Source organism: Embiotoca jacksoni, unplaced genomic scaffold (genome assembly GCF_022577435.1).
Source record: "Embiotoca jacksoni isolate LCO1_2020_lvr unplaced genomic scaffold, fEmbJac1.0.p SCAF_16, whole genome shotgun sequence".
Taxonomy (NCBI): Eukaryota; Metazoa; Chordata; class Actinopteri; family Embiotocidae; genus Embiotoca; species Embiotoca jacksoni.
The window spans coordinates 12,821,963-12,841,271 of record NW_027185296.1 but is presented as its reverse complement, the minus strand read 5'-3'; the positions used below and the strand labels follow the sequence as shown (position 1 = coordinate 12,841,271).

The 19,309-nt window shown below is 46.6% G+C and overlaps 2 protein-coding genes across 3 annotated transcripts; both read left to right on the top strand.

The window, feature by feature from the left end:
* The first annotated feature begins 1,294 nt into the window (after positions 1-1,294).
* aldh9a1a.1 (aldehyde dehydrogenase 9 family, member A1a, tandem duplicate 1) lies at positions 1,295-6,095 on the top strand. The gene is made up of 12 exons (XM_069150972.1): positions 1,295-1,381; positions 1,467-1,683; positions 2,058-2,203; positions 2,751-2,880; positions 3,297-3,431; positions 3,573-3,769; positions 3,854-3,994; positions 4,075-4,263; positions 5,084-5,171; positions 5,295-5,436; positions 5,626-5,738; positions 5,832-6,095. Exons 2-12 carry the CDS (start codon positions 1,542-1,544, stop codon positions 5,924-5,926), a joined length of 1,518 nt encoding a protein of 505 aa, XP_069007073.1. The 5' UTR covers positions 1,295-1,381; positions 1,467-1,541; the 3' UTR covers positions 5,927-6,095.
* Positions 6,096-11,201: 5,106 nt separating this feature from the next.
* Positions 11,202-18,450, top strand: ctns (cystinosin, lysosomal cystine transporter). Of its 2 annotated transcripts, XM_069150973.1 has the most exons (12): positions 11,202-11,261; positions 13,223-13,341; positions 13,584-13,680; positions 14,017-14,089; positions 14,353-14,443; positions 14,660-14,763; positions 15,731-15,868; positions 16,004-16,103; positions 16,664-16,783; positions 17,286-17,456; positions 17,825-17,942; positions 18,110-18,450. In XM_069150973.1, exons 3-12 carry the CDS (start codon positions 13,605-13,607, stop codon positions 18,250-18,252), a joined length of 1,134 nt encoding a protein of 377 aa, XP_069007074.1. In that variant the 5' UTR covers positions 11,202-11,261; positions 13,223-13,341; positions 13,584-13,604; the 3' UTR covers positions 18,253-18,450. The 2 variants fall into 2 exon arrangements, with proteins under 2 accessions (XP_069007074.1, XP_069007075.1); XM_069150974.1 differs by lacking the exon at positions 13,223-13,341 and having other exon boundaries at positions 11,244-11,261.
* Positions 18,451-19,309: the final 859 nt, after the last annotated feature.

Below are 19,309 nucleotides of genomic sequence, written 5' to 3'. Positions count from 1 at the left end.
TGCAGAGGATCTTTTTCCTTGTGGTCTCAGACTCCTTTAAATGCTGTTCGCAGACTTCAAGCTGCCTCTCATGCGTTTTGCTCAGAGTGGTCTCATCTCGCTGCTCCACCGGTTGATGGAGACCGCTGGGTTCTTCACCCCCCCCCCCCCACCCGATTTACATTTCTCACCACATTTTTTATCCACACAAGAGTTTCTTGGACTCGATTGCTTGTTTTTTGTGTCCTGACATGCAGTGTGAAATGTGAGATCTTTAGTGGGGCCGCGTTCCCGGAAGGTGAGCGAGTGCTGAGGAAGGTCCAGACCCGCCGTTCATTCAGTCCACAAGCGGCCTCAAGTGGACTGTCAGCCAATTTCCAAAGCCAGTCTCTAGGCCTGTCTATCAGCTGCTGATACATGACATGATGACAGTAAACACGTCACCCAGTCTGCAGGTCCAGAGGAAGGACATTTGGATTTAGCCTTATTACAGGTGGGTGTCTTTCTAAACTCTGTCCAGTCCCCTCAGTTTGTCTCAGCTGGTCTCCAGTCAGGTTTTACACACATCTTAAGGACAATAAATAAATAAACAGGATACATCTGACCTCAATCAGCTTCTAATTTTTAATAAATTTACAAAAATATCAGAACTGTGACTTCAATTGGTCTCTCTAGAACAGGGGTGTCAAACATACGGCCCGCGGGCCGGATCCGGCCCGCCGCATGACTTTGCTAAGTGTGAAAATTACAGAAAGACATAAATTGCATTTCTATGAGAATTTGGAGGTTTATGAGTATAAACATTTTGTAATTTTTTTTAATCGATCCAGTAATTGCTTCAAAAACAGCATAAATGCGACGTCTGCTCCGGAGGCAGAAGCGCTCATTGCTCGCTTTGTGACGCGTTTACAAAGCGAGGGAATCTGCAGAGGAGAGCCGGGGCAGATAAACAGTGGGCTGATGTCTGAGTTTTTGGTCTTTATGTTTCTAGTTCATTGTAGAAAGACCTTAAAATAGGATTTATCATCCAAAAACCTTCACCAATGATTTAAACAGAGATATTGTCGTTATGTATGCGTTATTATGCTATGATTTTACTGGTCTGGCCCATTTGAGATGAAAGTGGGCAGTATGTGGCCCCTTAACTAAAATGAGTTTGACACCCCTGTTCTAGAAGAGACCGTAAGACATGAAAGTGTCAGTCAGCCAAAATCAGGGCTCTTCCTGTCGCCCTGACTTCCTATTTATCAGATGAGGACACAAGACAACAGAAATGAGACGCCCCCTAAAACGGATTCCGTCCCAACCCGATGGAGCCGTGCCCGAGCGTGAAGTCTTCCGTGTTCCCTGCTGTCCACGTCCCATCCACGTCCTATCCAGTCTGTCTGCAGGAGCTCAAACGGTGAGCTGTCATCTGTTTTTGGTTTATTTGGTTTATTTGCTGCTGTATGTAAATCCCCTGCGCGTGCTGCTCTTCCTCGTGCCAGGTCAGCTGAATCACGTCTCCTACGGCGGGATTGAATCTGTCGGTAACTTCGCTGAAGGTCTCAGTTTTACGGAACATGGCCCAGTCAACTCTCGACTCGATGCCCGGAGCCTCGACGGGAACCGTGGTGGTCACGGAGCCGCTGAATTTCTGGGCCGGGAAGCGAGTGAAAGGCGGGCAGGAGAAAGACGCCGAGCCCGTGTTCGAACCCGCCACCGGTGAATATATAACCGAGGGTTCAGTGAACTCCTTCTACAGAGTCACGTTTTAAAGACAACATTCATGATTCAAATGTACCGTAACTATGCAGAGGTTTGGAGTCAGCTGCACGGAAACCCTCCCGTTCTTCTTCTGTGGTGGGCTGAGATTACTCTGCCATCTGAAACTGAATAAATGTTAAAGAAAAGAAAAAAAAAGAGACTTACTGCAATACTTTAACCACATGTTGATGCTGATACTACTGTACTTTTACTTGAATAGCTTCTTTCATGCAGGACTTTGGAGTATTTTTTGCCAGAAGTAAAAGGATCTGAGTACTTCTACCAGTGTTGTGAGCTCAGCTGTCTCTGACCAGTTGTTGTGGTTCTTGCAGGCCGTGTCTTGTGTCAGATGGTCCCCTGCGGGGCCGCGGAGGTGGACGAGGCCATACAGAGCGCCCACGGCGCCTACCTGAAATGGAGCAAGATGGCGGGCATGGAGAGGGCACGGGTGATGCTGGAGGCCGCCCGCATCATCAGGGTGAGACGGTCAGCACAAAAACTACCCTGCCAGCACTCCTACATCCAAACTACCACACTATTTAGTACGCCAGAAAAAGATTCAGTCTGTCCCAATACTCCATATGTTAGACATCGGATGCCAAAAGTACCAGGATGTTCTATTACATATGAAGTAGTATGTCCCAATTGTACACATACTACATGCAACAGTAGATACTTTTTAAGGGTATCTGTAATCCATACTACAAGTAAAAAGAACTAGTATGCAGTTGGGAACACAGGGCACGTTTGGTTTCAGTGTTGCGCAACATAAATCAGCCGACAGCTGCAAACATGCATGAGACACAAGTTATTCATTGAAAGTACGACTCGCCCCTCCCTCACTGCTGACCTACTTCTACACATGATCGACCTTTTGTTGTCTGCGTCGGCTGTTTGAGGTCACATGGAGGGTTTCGCCTCGCTCAGTCTGTCGTTATGTAATCTCAAAGTTATACACATGTAATGGCACTAAATCACGAGCATTGTAAATTACTTCTCTCGTGTTTTTTTTTACATAAAACTAGGAAAGAAGGGAGAAGATTGCAAAGCTAGAAGTGATCAACAACGGCAAGTCCATCACTGAAGCGCTGGTGGATATTGACATCGCCTGGCAGTGCATCGAGTATTACGCCGGCCTGGCCGGTACCCTCGCAGGTCGGTGCACCAACACCGTGTTAGAAAGCTCAGTACCTTACCTTCAGGTAGGGGTGGGCGACGTATGGAATATACTCCATGTAGGATGTATTAAATGACTCTATCCCAGACATAGAGTAAACATTTATTCATATAAAATATCCCCTTAAACAACCAATTGGATTGTTATTGAATAAATACTGTTTTGTTAAATTTAACTTGGTTATGATTTTCCCATTTTTACATGCAAGTCTGAAATTGTTCCAATAAAAAACACTAATGAATATAAACAAGAATCACCATTCTGGTGTTATTTTAATGCATTAAATTAAGCATTCCTGAAGTGCTTTAGAGAATATTTCCAGGTATTATTTGAAGGCCACATGGCCCAGCCCTACCTTGATGTTGTTTTAACGCTGGGATGTCGTCCATTGCAGGCCAGCACGTCCAGCTGCCCGGCGGAGCGTTCGCGTACACCCGGCGGGAGCCGCTGGGCGTGTGTGCCGGTATCGGTGCGTGGAACTACCCCTTCCAGATCGCATCATGGAAGTCTGCTCCCGCTCTGGCATGTGGTGAGTTTGATGTATTACATCACCTTTTTAACACCTCTACATAGCTGGCCTCTGCTGGTATTCACCTGAAGGCTGCTACATTTAAATGAGTTATATTTCAGAGCGGGATGTTCCACGTTGACGCGTGGTTTTGTTTGTCAGGTAACGCCATGGTGTTCAAGCCCTCCCCGATGACTCCTGTGACTGCTGTCGTACTGGCTGAGATCTACAAGGAGGCCGGCGTTCCTGATGGGCTCTTCTGTGTGGTCCAAGGAGGAGCAGAGACCGGCACACTGCTCTGCCATCACCCGAAGGTGGCCAAGGTCTCCTTCACCGGCAGCGTCCCGACAGGAAAGAAGGTACAGACGCTGCCGTATTGCCGTTATCGTGGTCGTTTGAACCGACACCCTCAGACCACCTCCTCTGCTCATCTCTGCTCTCAGGTCATGGAAATGTCTGCGAAGGGGGTGAAGCAGGTGACTCTGGAGCTCGGAGGGAAATCTCCCCTCGTCATCTTCAAAGACTGTGAGCTGGAGAACGCGGTGAAGGGGGCACTCATGGCCAACTTCCTGACACAGGGGCAGGTGAGGCTGCAGGGTTCTGACGTTTACAGCTCCACCTGATCCACGACAGCTTTTACAATGTCTGTCGGAAATATATACAGGTGTGCTGCAACGGGACCAGGGTGTATGTGCAGAAAGAGATCATGCCACAGTTCCTGGAAGAAGTTGTCAAGAGGACCCAGGCCATCCCTGTGGGCGACCCGCTGCTCAACGCCACTCGGATGGGAGCTCTGATCAGCAAACCGCAGCTGGAGAAAGTGCTGGGGTACGTCAGCCAGGCCAAGAAAGAGGTGTGTCAGTCATCCTTCCACCTTTGGTTTCACTCAAGAGCTACCAGCAGCTCGCCATCCGTTCTTGAGTTGCTCGCTTAAGGTTTGACCAATGTGCAGTGTTTCTCACACACAGGCTTGCTTGGGCCTATTTGGTGATCTATTCCCTCATTCTTTTATTATTTAATATATTAACCTCTCTGACAAGAATGACACGATCGTACAATGGCTTAACGAGTGGACAAGCTCCCCTCGCTCCCTCCCACCTGTGTCTGCTGAGGTGGAGCTCCGCCCACAGTGAGACACAGCGATCAGAGGACAGAAACACAGCAGAGACTCTCACTGAGCTGGAAACAAACGGCTGCTCATGAAATTAGGTCAATAACAAATACTATATTTCCAGCTGGACCACAACAGAGGGGGCGGAGCTATAAAGACTGTCTGTCACTGAGTGAGTGAGAGATCAAAGTTACGCCCGCAGGTCGGCTGAACGTCGCGGCTTTTCAAATTAAAAGAAAGAAAAGTGAAAACTAACTGATGAACCTTGTTTGGTTTTTACGACAGATATGGGCGCCAGCAATTGAAAACAAAGAAATCAATACAGGAAAAAAAACATGCTGTTGAATTGAAGCTGTTATGATACTAAATGTGTGTGTTGAGTATCAGTTTGTTCACGGTGAATGAAAATAGGATGGAGACGGCTGGTTTAGAGAAAGCTGAATAACTGTTGAAACGGTTGTTAATCAGCTTTAATAGCATTCCTGTCACATAACCATAATGCAGTTATGATAATGGAGGTTTAGTTTTCACAACTGTTTGACGGACAGGTTTGTTCCTGCAGGGAGCCAGAGTCCTCTGTGGAGGACAGCCTTTCGTCCCCACTGACCCCAAACTGAAGGGAGGGTATTTCATGTCCCCTTGCGTGCTCGGTATGTCTGAACCCACTTCAGCTACCGATGATGATGATGATGATGATGATGTTGATGTCGATGTCACTCTATTAGTGTCCCAGTTCCCAGCATGCGTACAGCCAGTCCTTTGTCTCCCCTCAGATAACTGCACGGACAACATGACTTGTGTGAAGGAGGAGATCTTTGGCCCCGTCATGTCCGTCATGCTGTTCGACACAGAGGAGGAAGTGATCCGACGGGCCAACGACACCACCTTCGGACTGGCCTCTGGAGTGTTCACCAGGTCAGCCGAGGTCCTTTCTTTCCGTGTGGTGTAACAGCGCCGCTCCTGAAGATAAGGAGTTTATTGCATTCTGCTGGCTGCAGCTCAGAGCCAGTAAAAAAACAAAAAAGCCAAGTTGAATTATTGCACAACAGTAGCTGCAGCTATTGATTTAGTTTTGTCCTGAAATGTGTTGGTCTGTGCCTGCAGGGATATTTCTCGAGCACATCGTGTGGCTGAGAAGATGGAGGCAGGAACCTGCTTCATCAACAACTACAACATCAGCCCGGTGGAGGTGCCGTTCGGAGGGTACAAGAATTCAGGTGGGATGTTTGAAACGCTCTTTATTGCAGCATGCGGACTGAAGTGTATTTGCAGAGTAAATAAAACTGACAGGCGACCTCTGACCTCCGCAGGCTTTGGAAGAGAGAACGGCCAGGTGACCATCGAGTACTACTCCCAGCTGAAGACTGTGGTGGTGGAGATGGGTGACGTAGACAGCCTCTTCTGAACTCATCCAGACTGCAGACCTGCTTCTTCATCCTGCTGATCTCCATGTAGACGCAGCGCTCTTCCTCTTCACATGTTCTGTAACTCCAACACCTGACGTTCAGCAGTCAGAGGGTGCACACATTCTGGCTTTGAATAAATATTAAAAAACATATTTACTTGTCTCCTAACAGCAGTATGATTCGACTGAAGGGGGGGCGGGACTTTGATGGGGGGGAAGGATGGTTGGGGCTGGGGGGGGTTGGACTGACAGCAGCCTGCGGTGTGCAGAGCTCTACCTGCATGTACCTATTAGATAGATAATAGATAGATAGGTCTGTATCGGGAACCATCTCCTGTATCTGGAACGATCTCCTGTATCTGGAACGATTTCCTGTATCTGGAACCATCTCCTGTATCAGGAATGATCTCCTGTATCAGGAATGATCTCCTGTATCTGGAACCATCTCCTGTATCTGGAACCATCTCCTGTATCAGGAACGATTTCCTGTATCAGGAATGATCTCCTGTATCTGGAACCATCTCCTGTATCAGGAATGATCTCCTGTATCTGGAACCATCTCCTGTATCTGGAACGATTTCCTGTATCGGGAACCATCTCCTGTATCTGGAACCATCTCCTGTATCTGGAACCATCTCCTGTATCAGGAACCATCTCCTGTATCTGGAACCATCTCCTGTATCGGGAACCATCTCCTGTACCTGTATCTGGAACCATCTCCTGTATCAGGAATGATCTCCTGTATCTGGAACCATCTCCTGTATCAGGAACGATCTCATGTATCAGGAACGATCTCATGTATCAGGAACCATCTCCTGTATCTGGAACCATCTCCTGTATCTGGAACGATTTCCTGTATCAGGAACGATTTCCTGTATCTGGAACCATCTCCTGTATCTGGAACCATCTCCTGTATCTGGACCCATCTCCTGTATCTGGAACCATCTCCTGTATCTGGAACCATCTCCTGTATCAGGAATGATCTCCTGTATCAGGAACCATCTCCTGTATCTGGAACCATCTCCTGTATCGGGAACCATCTCCTGTACCTGTACCTGGAACCATCTCCTGTATCTGGAACCATCTCCTGTATCTGGAACCATCTCCTGTATCAAGAACGATCTCCTGTATCTGGAATGATCTCCTGTATCTGGAATGATCTCCTGTATCTGGAACCATCTCCTGTGTCTGGAACCATCTCCTGTATCAGGAATGATCTCCTGTATCTGGAACCATCTCCTTATACACTGACCACTGAGGGAAGGCATCAATGGTGGATGAGCCCTTTGATGTTTGATGTCTATGCAGCTCACCAGGAGGGGGAGGAGGGAGAGGGGAAGCAGTGGAGGTGTTTAATTCTTGTCTGCACATACTTCAGGCTGTTTCTCCACAATGTGAACTTTCTGAAACATTAACCCTTCAGTCCTGTGACTTCTGTGGACACATTTTTCGTATTGTAGTGACTCGACTGAGCTGCAGTTTATTCCAAGGACCAGTGAAGTTGTCCTTTTTGAACCTGCTGTGGAGGAGAGAGCAGGACTCAGTTTGAATCTTCAATCATCAACATGTGTTAATACATCACCAGTGTGGAGATGCTTTATTACTTTATTATCGTACCGAGAGCTGAAGTGAGAATTAGTGGGTGCACCTTAATGAAAACATGAGGAGCAGTGACACCAGTGCAAAATGTTAAGTTTAAAAAGTTGATCTCATTTAATATGATTTTGTATTCTTTAAAGAAAAATAAAAAAATATATTTCAGTGTATTTTTCAACCCTTGCAGCAATACTTAATATTATTTCTTGTAATAAAAATGTTTTGTTTTTTTCTTCTAAGAATTATACTTTTTAAAAGCAAAATTTCAACACTTGAAGTCATTCAGTCATCTGGACTCATTTGAAGCGTGAATGTTTTTCAGTTCCAGTCAGGAGAGGAGCTGGATAAAGTACTGCCAACTTTGCACCAGTATGTGAACTGCCCCACACGGAACAATAAAACTCTGGACTTACTGTATGCTAATGCCATGGATGCATACAGTACTACTGCCCTTCCCCCCCTTGGTAGGTCAGACCACAACCTGGTCCTGCTGACACCAAAGTATGTCCCCCTGGTGCAGAGGCAGCCTGTAACCACCAGGACTGTGAGGAGGTGGACACAGGAGGCTAAAGATGCCCTGCAGGACTGCTTTGAGTCCACGGACTGGGATGTGCTGTGTGGACCACATGGGGAGGACATCAACAGCAGGACGGACTGTATCACAGAATACATCAAATTCTGTGAACACACCACCGTACCATCCTGGACTGTAAAATGCTTCCCCAACAATAAGCCGTGGATCACCAGTGACCTGAAGGTGCTTCTTAATAAGAAGAAAGCAGCTTTCAGGTCTGGGGACAGGGAGGAGCTCAGGAGAGTGCAGCGCCACCTGAAAGAGAAGCTCAAGGAGTGCAAGGACTCCTACAGGAGGAAGCTGGAGGCCAAACTCCAGCAGAACAACGTGAGGGAGGTGTGGACCGGTATGAAGGAGATTACTGGGTTCAAAGGGAGAGAGAGACAACCAGAGGGCTACCTGGAGAGGTCCAATGAGCTAAACTGTTTCTTCAACAGGTTTAGTTCACCACCCTCATCTGTCTCCTCCACACCTTACACCTCCCAAACACCTCTGCTGCCTCCCTCCCTCCCCCCTCTGCGCCCCCTGGTGAACTGCATAGAGCCCTCAATCTCAAAGGGCTCTTCCTCCATCGACACCTCGACCCCCCTCCCCCACACACACACACCCCTCACCCCCCTCTCTGTGACGACTGGCCAGGTTAGGAGGCAGCTGGAGAGAATCCACCAGCGCAAGGCTGCAGGACCTGACGGCATCAGCCCCGTGGTCCTGAAGACCTGCGCCGTCCAGCTGGCTGAGGTCCTACAACACCTCTTCAACCTGAGCCTGAAGCAGGAGGAGGTCCCGGTGCTGTGGAAGACATCCTGCCTGGTTCCAGTCCCCAAGAAGAAGACTCCATCTGCCCTCAATGACTACCGACCGGTTGCCCTCACATCTCATGTGATGAAGGTGCTGGAGAGGCTGGTCTTGGCCCACCTCAGGCCGCTGGTGAAATCTTCTCTGGACCCTCTGCAATTTGCGTACCAGCCTCATGTGGGAGTGGACGATGCCATCATCTACCTGCTGCAACGAGCTCAGTCTCACCTGGATGGAACCGGTGAATCTGTGAGAATCACTTTCTTTGATTTCTCCAGTGCATTCAACACCATCCAACCACTGCTGCTGAGTGAGAAGCTGCGGGTGGTGGGGGGATGGAGGGGGTGGACGTGTCCACCGTCTCCTGGATCACTGACTACCTGACAGGCAGACCACAGTTTGTCCGTCTGGGCAGTGTGCTGTCTGATACGGTGGTCAGTGGTACTGGAGCTCCTCAGGGAACTGTTCTGTCTCCCTTTCTGTTCACCTTATACACAACTGACTTCCAGTACAACTCAGAGTCCTGCCATCTGCAGAAGTTCTCTGATGACTCTGCAGTGGACGGATGTATAAGGGATGGACGGGAGGATGAGTACAGGGCAGTAGTGGAGGACTTTGTGGAGTGGGCGGGTAGAAATCACCTGCTCCTGAACGTGGCCAAGACCAGAGAGATGGTGGTCGACTTCAGGAGGAAGACGAGGGCTCCACAACCGCTGAGAGTTCTGGGAGAGGAGGTGGACATGGTTGAGGAGTACAAGTACCTGGTGTCTCCATGACAACAGACTGAACTGGAAGACCAACACCAACGCTGTCTACAAGAAGGGGATGAGTCGACTCTTTTTCTTGAGGAAACTTCGATCCTTCAATGTGTGCAGCGAGATGTTGGAGATGTTCTACCAGTCTGTTGTGGCCAGTGCATTGTACTTCGCTGTGGTCTGCTGGGGGAGCAGCATTGGAGCCGGTGACACCAACAGACTTAACAAACTGGTTAAGAAGGCCGGCTCCATCATTGGCTGCAAACTGGACAGCCTGGAAAAGGTGGTGGAGAGGAGGACGCTGAACAAACTATTATCCATATTGGATAATCCTGACCACCCTCTCCACCACCTGCTGCAAGGACAGCAGAGCACTTTCTCTAAAAGACTCCTCCAGCTCCGCTGTCACAAGGACAGATACAGGAGATCATTCCTGATACAGAAGATCATTCCAGATACAGGAGATCATTCCTGATACAGAAGATCATTCCAGATACAGGAGATCATTCCTGATACAGAAGATCATTCCAGATACAGGAGATCATTCCTGATACAGAAGATCATTCCAGATACAGGAGATCATTCCTGCCCACTGCAATAAGACTGTACAATAACTCACCTCTGGCAAAATCCATCACAGTACAATAACACTGTTGACTGTGTTTCTTGGTTTGTTTGTATATTATATATATAGATGTATACTGTACTGTATATACTGTGCATTTTATATTTTATATTTATATTTTGTACTGCTATTTACTGCTATTTTATTTTATTGCTTTTCTATTATTATATTATTCTATTCTATTCTATTATTATTTTATTATTTTATTCTATTGTTTCTATTATTGTCTTATTGCTTCTGTATGTATGCTGCTGTAGCGAAAAAATTTCCCCTCGGGGATTAATAAAGTAAATACCTACCTACCTACCTACCTAAACGTCGGCAGTGATCGTGGCTCTGCTCTGACTCTTCTTAAACATCTGTAGGTTTCTGTATGGATTTACAGTAAAACTCCTGCAGTCAGAGATTCTATCACATATATTACATTACATTACATTTATCTGACTCTTTTATCCAAAGACTTACAATAAGTTCATTTCCACCATGAGGGTACAAAACCAGAACAACAGGAATCAAGTAAATACAATTCGAGAAAGCCAAACTACAAAGTTCTATCAGTAAGTTCTATTTGAAGATACTAAAGTTCTACTGTTCAAGGTGAAGGAGGAGAAGGCGGAGGAGGAGGGGGAGAGGAGGAGGAGGTGTGTTTTTAGTTTGGGGATGTTCAGAGTTTCTGCTGTCCTGATGTCGGTGGGGAGCTCATTCTACCACATATAACAACAAATGAGTCAAATCTTGGAGCTCAGTGTTAAAACTTGAATAAAGCTGCTGAGCAGCAGAACTTTCTGTGAGTCTATCTGACAGATTTAAGTTTCTTCACTGCACTGAAGTTTCTCGACAGATTTGACCTGTAGTTCACACTCGGAGCGGCAGGGGACGGTAAAGTACCCGAACAGCTGGTTGTTAAACGCCCTAAAACCAACGAAGAAGAAAAGGCAGAAGAAAGGGCTCGTGACCTGCTGCGGAAGCAGCTGAAGCAACACAACTCAGGTAAAGATGTTTTTAATTATTACGTTTCACTGGTTCAGATCAATTCAATGTTTCTCAGGCTCCGAACAGATGAAGTTTAAAAACTCACCGGCGGGTTTATGTCGCATCTTCCAGCTGTGAGACGGAGTTTATAAACCAACATGTTGATATGAAGCATCATATTAATGATCAATATGATGCTTCATATCAACATGTTCATAATTAATCTGTCTGAGTTGATTTGAATGGTTTTTGTTGTTAACACACAAAACATGTTTCAGTCGATGTGAAGTTCTGCAACAGGAATTCAGCCGAAGCTGAAGATGTGCATATTTAAGAGTGTTTTCTGAAGTTGGATCTTAAGACATTAAAAAGCTTGTTGAGGATTGTTTCACAGCAGATTTCATTCATCCAGGTTTTTAAATGATGAAACTTTCTGAGGAAAATAAATAAAGTTCTTTGTGTCGTCAGAAGAAAACAGATTTGTTTCTATGTTCCTGTGAATCTGCTTTGATTGGCTCACTGCAGAACATAGTAATAATAATCATAAATCTGTGTTTAACTCTTTCCAGTAGTATTATGAAAACTAGTGTGTATAATTGGAAAAGTCTGAAAAACATCCTGAAGCAGAACTGATTGGATTAAAGTCCTCATGAACATAAGATTCCTTTTGTTTCTACTTTAATAAAGCCTTCAGTTCTCTACAACACAGATTCATCAATCAGACGTTTCACTTATTGGTTTTCATGACTATTCCTGTAAATTAAAGTCTTCACTGAAACCAGATGTAATCATCGTTTCTGTTTTTCCTCATGCCAGCTCTCTGATGACTCAGCATTTTTTTAAAAGACTAGATTCCTCTCAGTTTAATGGATCCAGATGTTTTCTGCCATATGGGATTGTCTTTAGATGTAATGTTGCCCGGAGTGAGCAGTGTACTCGGTGATATTTATAAAGTCTCAGGAAAGTTATTTTAGCTCAATAAAGGAGGCTGCAGACAGCGACTTGACTTGAAGAAGTAGAAGTTTATTCACCAAAGCTGAAGGGGTTTCCCGGCTGATATATTCTGCACTGCCCCTTTAATGTTGATCTCTACCTATCAAACTGTTGAGATGCTCTACGAAGCTGAGCTGAGGACTTTTAGAAATATAGATATATTTTTTGAAGTTATAGTTAAATTAACACCAAACAAGTCCACGAACCTTCAGGTAAAGTTTCTACAGCTGCTGTCTGCTGACACATTCCCACCCTGACTGGATAAATACACACCGAGCACACTGTGACTGTTTAACTCCAACCTAATCTTCAAGGAGATAAAATGATTCAATCATGCAGCTTTTCCAAATGTTACTGAACCGAAGTTCTGACGGTGAAATGAGTCATTTTGTGGATGTTAGTCGGAGGAGACGTCCTTCACAGTCAGAGCTCACATCCACAGACTTTATATAAAACCTCAGACTGTTTCTAAAAGAGTTCGTAGCTTCAGGTCTGTAAAATGGTTCTGATCCAGAAGTGTCTTCAGCTGCAATACCAGCGAGTGCCACTAGAGGTCGACTCCAAAAAGCCTCCAGCTCCATAGACTCCCATTCAACTTCTCTCATCAAATCCAAAGTGAATAAAATGTGTCCATCAGTTATCTCGGTGTTGTTAGCTAAAGTCACTCCTTCTTATTAGTTTTCTGGAGGTCCATCTGAAAATAATCCCTCATTCATCAGAAAAGAAGATTCAAGAAGACCTAATAAGAAGGTCAGATCCACCGCTGGCTCCTCCCTCAGCTCTTCCAAATATGGTCACTTCCCCTATTGTCTACTTTTACTGGACCGAAGTTCTGACAGTGAAACGGGTCATTTTGTGGATGTTAGTAGGAGGAGACGTGATAATTAAACTTACAGGAGCGGGACAGATGCTTTGTGGAAAACGCAAAAGGAATATGACTCGTAACCGTGGAGACCTCCGTGCTTCATGATGCTTTTTCTTTGCAGACATTCAGGTGACAGAAGAAAAAACAGCTGCTTTGATAGCAGACACATCAGATGTGATGAAGAGCTGAACCGACTGCTGTGCTCCGACGGTGACTTCATGCAGTGCTGATTCTGAAGAGGTTGTGCTTCAACTTTACAATCCCAAAAACAAGAACTTATACAAACGGTGATGAAGAGCTGCCCTCTGAAAACCTGCTGACTCAGACTCTGGAATCTGGATCAGTACAAGGATCAGTCGGACCACGATATTAATATTGGATCAGATTGATCTATTTGTATAAGTCTGTTGTGAGTTGCGTTGCCCTGGTTACCACCGTGCGTTGCCCTGGTTACCACAGCGCGTGTCCTCCGTGTCCCGCAGGTCTCCTCGGGTTCTGCAGAGATGGCTGGACTGGACTCGGCAGACAGATGGCTCCCGGTTCTCCTGCTGCTCCTGTGGATCCACGCCAGCGTCTCCGGTGAGCGCTGTTCGGTTATTTCACGACTTCCAGTGAATTCAGCTGCTTCACTTTGAACCCGTGGGTTGAAGTGAGGTCGCCATGGTTACACATGGCACCATGACAACGACACTATTTACACTCTTCTGTCCTCCATTAAAACAACAACATCCTGCTCAACATGAGCAGGTTCTGAAAACTGAAACATGAGCCGACCTCGTGATGATGATGATGATGATGATGATGACAGTGAAAGGAACGTGCCGTGTGTTAATAACAGTCACCTGACTGATTGTTTCTGTGGCCATCTTGGATGTTTTACATTCTTTAAGTCGTACTTCCTGTTTTGTCCTGCAGAGTCCAGGCTGTCCGCTCCCGAGATCGTCACGCTGCAGAAATACTCCAAGACCGACGCCAAGATCGCTGCCAGGTAACCGTGGAAACACACGATCATTTATTTAGCCGTTTGTAACTGTCAGTGTTGGAGGAGGGACTTCCTGCTTCTGAAGACCCGACGGCAGCGGAGCGATTCCAGCTCAGGAGGACGATGGTGGGAATGAAAAGCTTCAACCGTCGGCTTGTAGTTAACAAAAAATAAATACACAATTTCCTGCAGCTTCTCAAAGAAACTTAAAAAAGAAACTATTACCCTGAATAAACTGGCTCTATCATCTGTGATGTGTGTTTCTGTAGTCCAGCTCTGAACCGCTCCGCTGTGGTCCACTTCAACGTGACCTACAGCTCCAGCGGGAACTACTCGTCGATCATCACAGTACCTGAGCAGGTAACACAGGACACCAAACAGCAGTCACATGGTCAACACACCTGTACCACTTCCTGAGTGACATCACCCTAAATATGGAGATATTATTTAAATATGCGTCTGATGAACAACAGTAAAGGAGAAGAGGTTTGATCTGATCTTCCTCAGATGAGAGGGAGAGTCTTCCTCTCTGAACCCAACCCTCGGATTTTATTGGGGTTCTTGTTTTTTGTGCAGGTGCTGCTGCCAGCCGGAGCTACCTCAGTCACCTTCACCGTGAGGTCACACCATGTCGGTCAGGTGACCACGTACCTGCTCAGCAATGACACAGACCTCAGCAGGTGTGTGTGTGTGTGTGTGTGTGTGTGTGTGTGTGTGTGTGTGTGTGTGTGTGTGTGTGTGTGTCCTCTGCAATCAGGCCAGCAGGATGAAGGGAAGCGGTTCACTCAGGCAGGAAGTGAGCAGGTTGTCATGGTGATGCAGTGATGTCAGACAGGTGTAACACCAGTGGGACTTCAGACTCCTGGGATGCTCTCAGCCACTTTAGAGAAGTGGGTGGAGATGATAAGAGGGCGGAGCTAACACCTGCACAGTTTTTTAAGAGTTGTTCAGACTATTAGAAGGTTTTTGAAAGAATAACAAATATGTTGACTGATAAGTTTCACTTCCTGCTCACTTCCACAGACTGTTTCTAAAAGAGTTCGTAGCTTCAGGTCTGTAAAATGGTTCCGATCCAGAAGTGTCTTCAGCTGCAATACCAGCGAGTGCCACTAGAGGTCGGCTCCAAAAAGCCTCCGGCTCCATAGACTCCCATTCAACTTCTCTCATCAAATCCAAAGTGAATAAAATGTGTCCATCAGTTATCTCGGTGTTGTTAGCTAAAGTCACTCCTTCTTATTAGTTTTCTGGAGGTCCATCTGAAAATAATCCCTCATTCATTAGAAAAGAAGATTCAAGAAGACCTGTTTTTGGGGGCGTGTCTGTTTGATTGACAGGCCTGTGGTGCAGTCAGGTTACAGCTATCGGTGGGCGGGACGTAGTATCGTCAGGTTTCCAATCAGATTGATCAGATCCACCGCTTGCTCCTCCCCCAGCTCGTCCAAATATGGTCACTTCCTGCTCAAACTACTCCAAACTAACAAGATGGTGACGGACAGAATCTGAACTGGAGGATTCATAACGTTCACAAACCAATGATGACATCACTGATGGTTGATGACCTCACTTCTGGTTGCTGATTGGCTAAGAGCGACGTGTGTGGTGTGGTTGATGACATCACTGTCCGGTTACTTCTCTCTCTTCCTGTAGTTCGTCCATCATGATCCGCTTCACCGTCGTCCACAGCGACGTGGTGTCGGTGATCAGCCAGGTGATCGGCTGGATCTACTTCGTGGCCTGGTCGGTGTCTTTCTACCCTCAAGCTGTGGAGAACTGGAGGAGGAAAAGGTCTTTTTGAATTTATCTGAACATTTTCCTGTGTGCGGTTGTGAGCTCAGGCGGACCTGCGGCGGTCGTACCGTGTCACAAGATCTTCTGTTGTGAACGTGTCACCAAGCATAAAGCAGCTGGTTCTGTGTGCAGCGTCGTCGGTCTGAACTTTGACTTCCTGGCTCTCAACCTGACGGGCTTCATCGCCTACAGCGTCTTCAACATTGGACTCTTCTGGGTGCCGTATATCGAGGTTTGTTCATCCGTAGCGAGGCGCTGGCTGCCGGGCAGGTTTAGTACCACAGCCTGGACAAACCTGGTATCTGTGTATTACAATCATAGCAAGAATAATAAGAATAAACTTGATTTGGAGAGCAACTTTCATACAAGAAATGAAGATCAAAGTGCTTTCACAACATGCCGTGTTTCACATAAGAACAGATATAAAGGAACATTTAAAAATATAGAAAAGAAATGAGATAAAACAGATAAAAGCATGAAATAAAAGACAAAAAGAGTTCAAATATAATCAACAATATGCATTTTAAAGGAGTGGCAGTTCAAATGAAATGAATGTAACATGACGTTCCACAGGGAGGCGCTGTTACCCAGCAGGGCAGGAGTCAGGCTCCTAATGTGTGTGTGTGTGTATGTGTGTGTCTGTGTGTGTGTGTGTGTCTCTCTCTGTGTGTGTGTCTCTCTGTGTGTGTGTGTGTGTGTGTGTGTCTGTCTGTCTGTCTGTGTGTGTGTGTGTGTGTGTGTGTCTCTGTGTGTGTGTGTGTGTGTGTGTCTCTGTGTGTGTGTGTCCTGCAGGTGGAGTTCCTGAAGAAGAACCCTAACGGTATCAACCCGGTGAACTCCAACGACGTGTTCTTCAGCCTTCATGCCGTGCTGCTCTGTCTGCTCTACATCCTCCAGGCTGCCGTGTACGAGGTGAGCCGTCACGTAGAGGAGGTCAAAGGTCGTCTGGAGTCGGCCAAGTGTCGGCGGGCGGACGGGAAACGTTCCTGTCCTCTCATCATCATCATCATCAACACCTGCACAGCTGGTTCCACCTTCCTGCCGTGAAGCTGTCCGTACTACTGAACCGTTCAGGACGCCAGAATGAGATTTAGAGATGCCGAGACAGTTGGTGACGCTGATGCTCCACCCACAAAACGAAGGAGGAGGGGGAGGAGGAGAAAAATGAATAGAAGTGTACTTGTTCCAAATCATATCCTTTTTCTTTTTTACTTCAAATGTCGTACGCCGATATGAACCGAGAGGGTCAAAGTTCACGGCTCATATTTCATGTGTCAGTACTACGTGCATCAGTACGCACTTTTTAATAGACGCTTCAGTTCATATAAAAGTAATTAAAAAAAGGTGCGCGTGTTGTCGTGCTGTCTGTCTGTCCGGGTGTCCTCCCTCTGAGACGCTGTGTCCTGTCTTCCAGCGGGGGGGTCAAAGAGTCTCCTGGACCGCCCGGGTCCTGCTGCTGGTCGGCTGGACGTTCGCCGCCGTCACTTTATTCCTGGCTGTGGGCAGAAAGATCACCTGGTTGGACTACCTGTACTACTTCTCCTACATCAAGCTGGCGGTCACACTCATCAAGTACATTCCTCAGGTAAGCTAAACACCTGAACACACCTGAAAACACCTGAACACACCTGAAAACACCTGAAAACACCTGAATATACCTGAAAACACCTGCATACACCTGCATACACCTGAAAACACCTGACTACACCTGAAAACACCTGAATACACCTGAAAACACCTGCATACACCTGCATACACCTGACTACACCTGAAAACACCTGAATACACCTGAATACACCTGAAGCACCAGGAACCCCCCAGCAGTGTGCGGTGAGGTCTGGCCGGCCTGTAAGTCAGGGTGGAAACACGGCAGCATCACTGGATCACAACGGTTTTATTTTCTGAGTCGGTACTTTTCATCGATGGGATGAATCGTCGCTCTGGTCTGTGCAGGCATACATGAACTACAGGAGGCAGAGCACCGAGGGATGGAGCATCGGGAACGTGCTGCTGGACTTCACCGGAGGAACCCTCAGCATCCTGCAGATGATCTTACAGTCCTACAACAACGGTAAACTCTCCCTCAACTACACAGTCCTGAAGCCTTTTACTGTTTGGACCTCCGACAGGAACTGAAATAACACACTGCTGCTGGAGAACCAAGTTAGTGTGTTTCTCCTCAGACACCAGGGACACACACACACAGTGTTGCTGACTGTCCTGTGTGTTGATCCTCAGACGAGTGGCGGCTGGTGTTCGGGGATCCTACAAAGTTCGGTCTGGGTCTGTTCTCCGTGGTGTTCGACCTCTTCTTCATGACTCAGCACTACTGCCTGTACAAACGGCAGTACGAGGAGATCGACGAGCAGCTGGAGGACTGACGCCGACTCGTAAACAAAACGGGGAAGCCACCGTCGCTCCTGAAATAAGAGTTGTCGCCTGCGACCTGCATCACAACAGTTCTTCTTCTCTGAGGATCTTTTCTATTTCCAGTGTGTGAATATGTTGGTTGATCAAAGGGGGAAAAAAATGAGTCACCGGAAACACTTTTTATTAAAAACCCAATATCACACCTGAAATCGTTGTTCGAGATGATTTACTGCAGCCTCTGTGTGTGTGTGTGTGTGTGTGTGAGACTGTGTGTGTGAGTGTGTGTGGTGAGTCACTTCCTGTCTGAAGTCTTCTCTAACACATTCGCTGACAGCAGTCCTTCTTGTCTGAATAAGTCGTTCAGGAAACACGTTGTTTGACTTGTTTTCACTCGTCATGAACAAATATGTTACTTTCAGTGCTGCTTTACTCTTGAGAAACTCACTGAAGACTGAAAACACTGATCAGACGACCCACAATGCACCACAAGATGATACCTTCAAGTTCGAGGAGGAAATGTTGGAAGTGCTCCAAGATTTTGGATCCTTCACTTGCTTCCTTGAACCACTTGGACTGAACTCCGGGGCCAGATGGGACATGATGTAATGCGAGTCCACTTACATTTCAAACATAATGATACTCAGTGAGATTCCTCAGAACATAGCTGGTTAAGAAGCAGAAAGGAAGTGAAGGAAACACGACGTAGTACAACCAGTAAACACTCAAAGCAATACTAGAGCCTGCTGAGTCGTCGTCTCTGAAGACAAACAGACGGTGATGAGGTCATATACTTTCAGGCCCTCAGGCAACTGCTGCAGCTCGGGCATGCATTTGGTCTTCACATGAAGTCCAGTCGCCCTGAATACAGAAAGATCCATTTTAAGGAAAAGGAAATAATGTCCCAGTCCATCTGTAGTAGTTCAGACTTTAGGGCAGCAGACTCAGGAAAATGGCCTCCAACAAGGCTTTGCTTCTACATGTAGACAACCATGTACATTTCCTTTGAGCCCTATATGGACATGTCAGGAAAATAAATACATATCGAGCATTTTAATTGGAGTGCCTTGA

Bases quoted from the DNA above. Each gene is read 5' to 3' on its own strand.
- aldh9a1a.1 (XM_069150972.1), top strand. From the start codon at position 1,542: ATGGCCCAGTCAACTCTCGACTCGATGCCCGGAGCCTCGACGGGAACC. The intron at 1,684-2,057 runs GTGAATATATAA...TGGTTCTTGCAG, and splicing joins CGTGTTCGAACCCGCCACCG to GCCGTGTCTTGTGTCAGATG. The intron at 4,264-5,083 runs GTGTGTCAGTCA...TTGTTCCTGCAG, and splicing joins TCAGCCAGGCCAAGAAAGAG to GGAGCCAGAGTCCTCTGTGG.
- ctns (XM_069150973.1), top strand. From the start codon at position 13,605: ATGGCTGGACTGGACTCGGCAGACAGATGGCTCCCGGTTCTCCTGCTG. The intron at 14,090-14,352 runs GTAACCGTGGAA...GTGTTTCTGTAG, and splicing joins GACGCCAAGATCGCTGCCAG to TCCAGCTCTGAACCGCTCCG. The intron at 14,444-14,659 runs GTAACACAGGAC...TTTTTTGTGCAG, and splicing joins TCATCACAGTACCTGAGCAG to GTGCTGCTGCCAGCCGGAGC.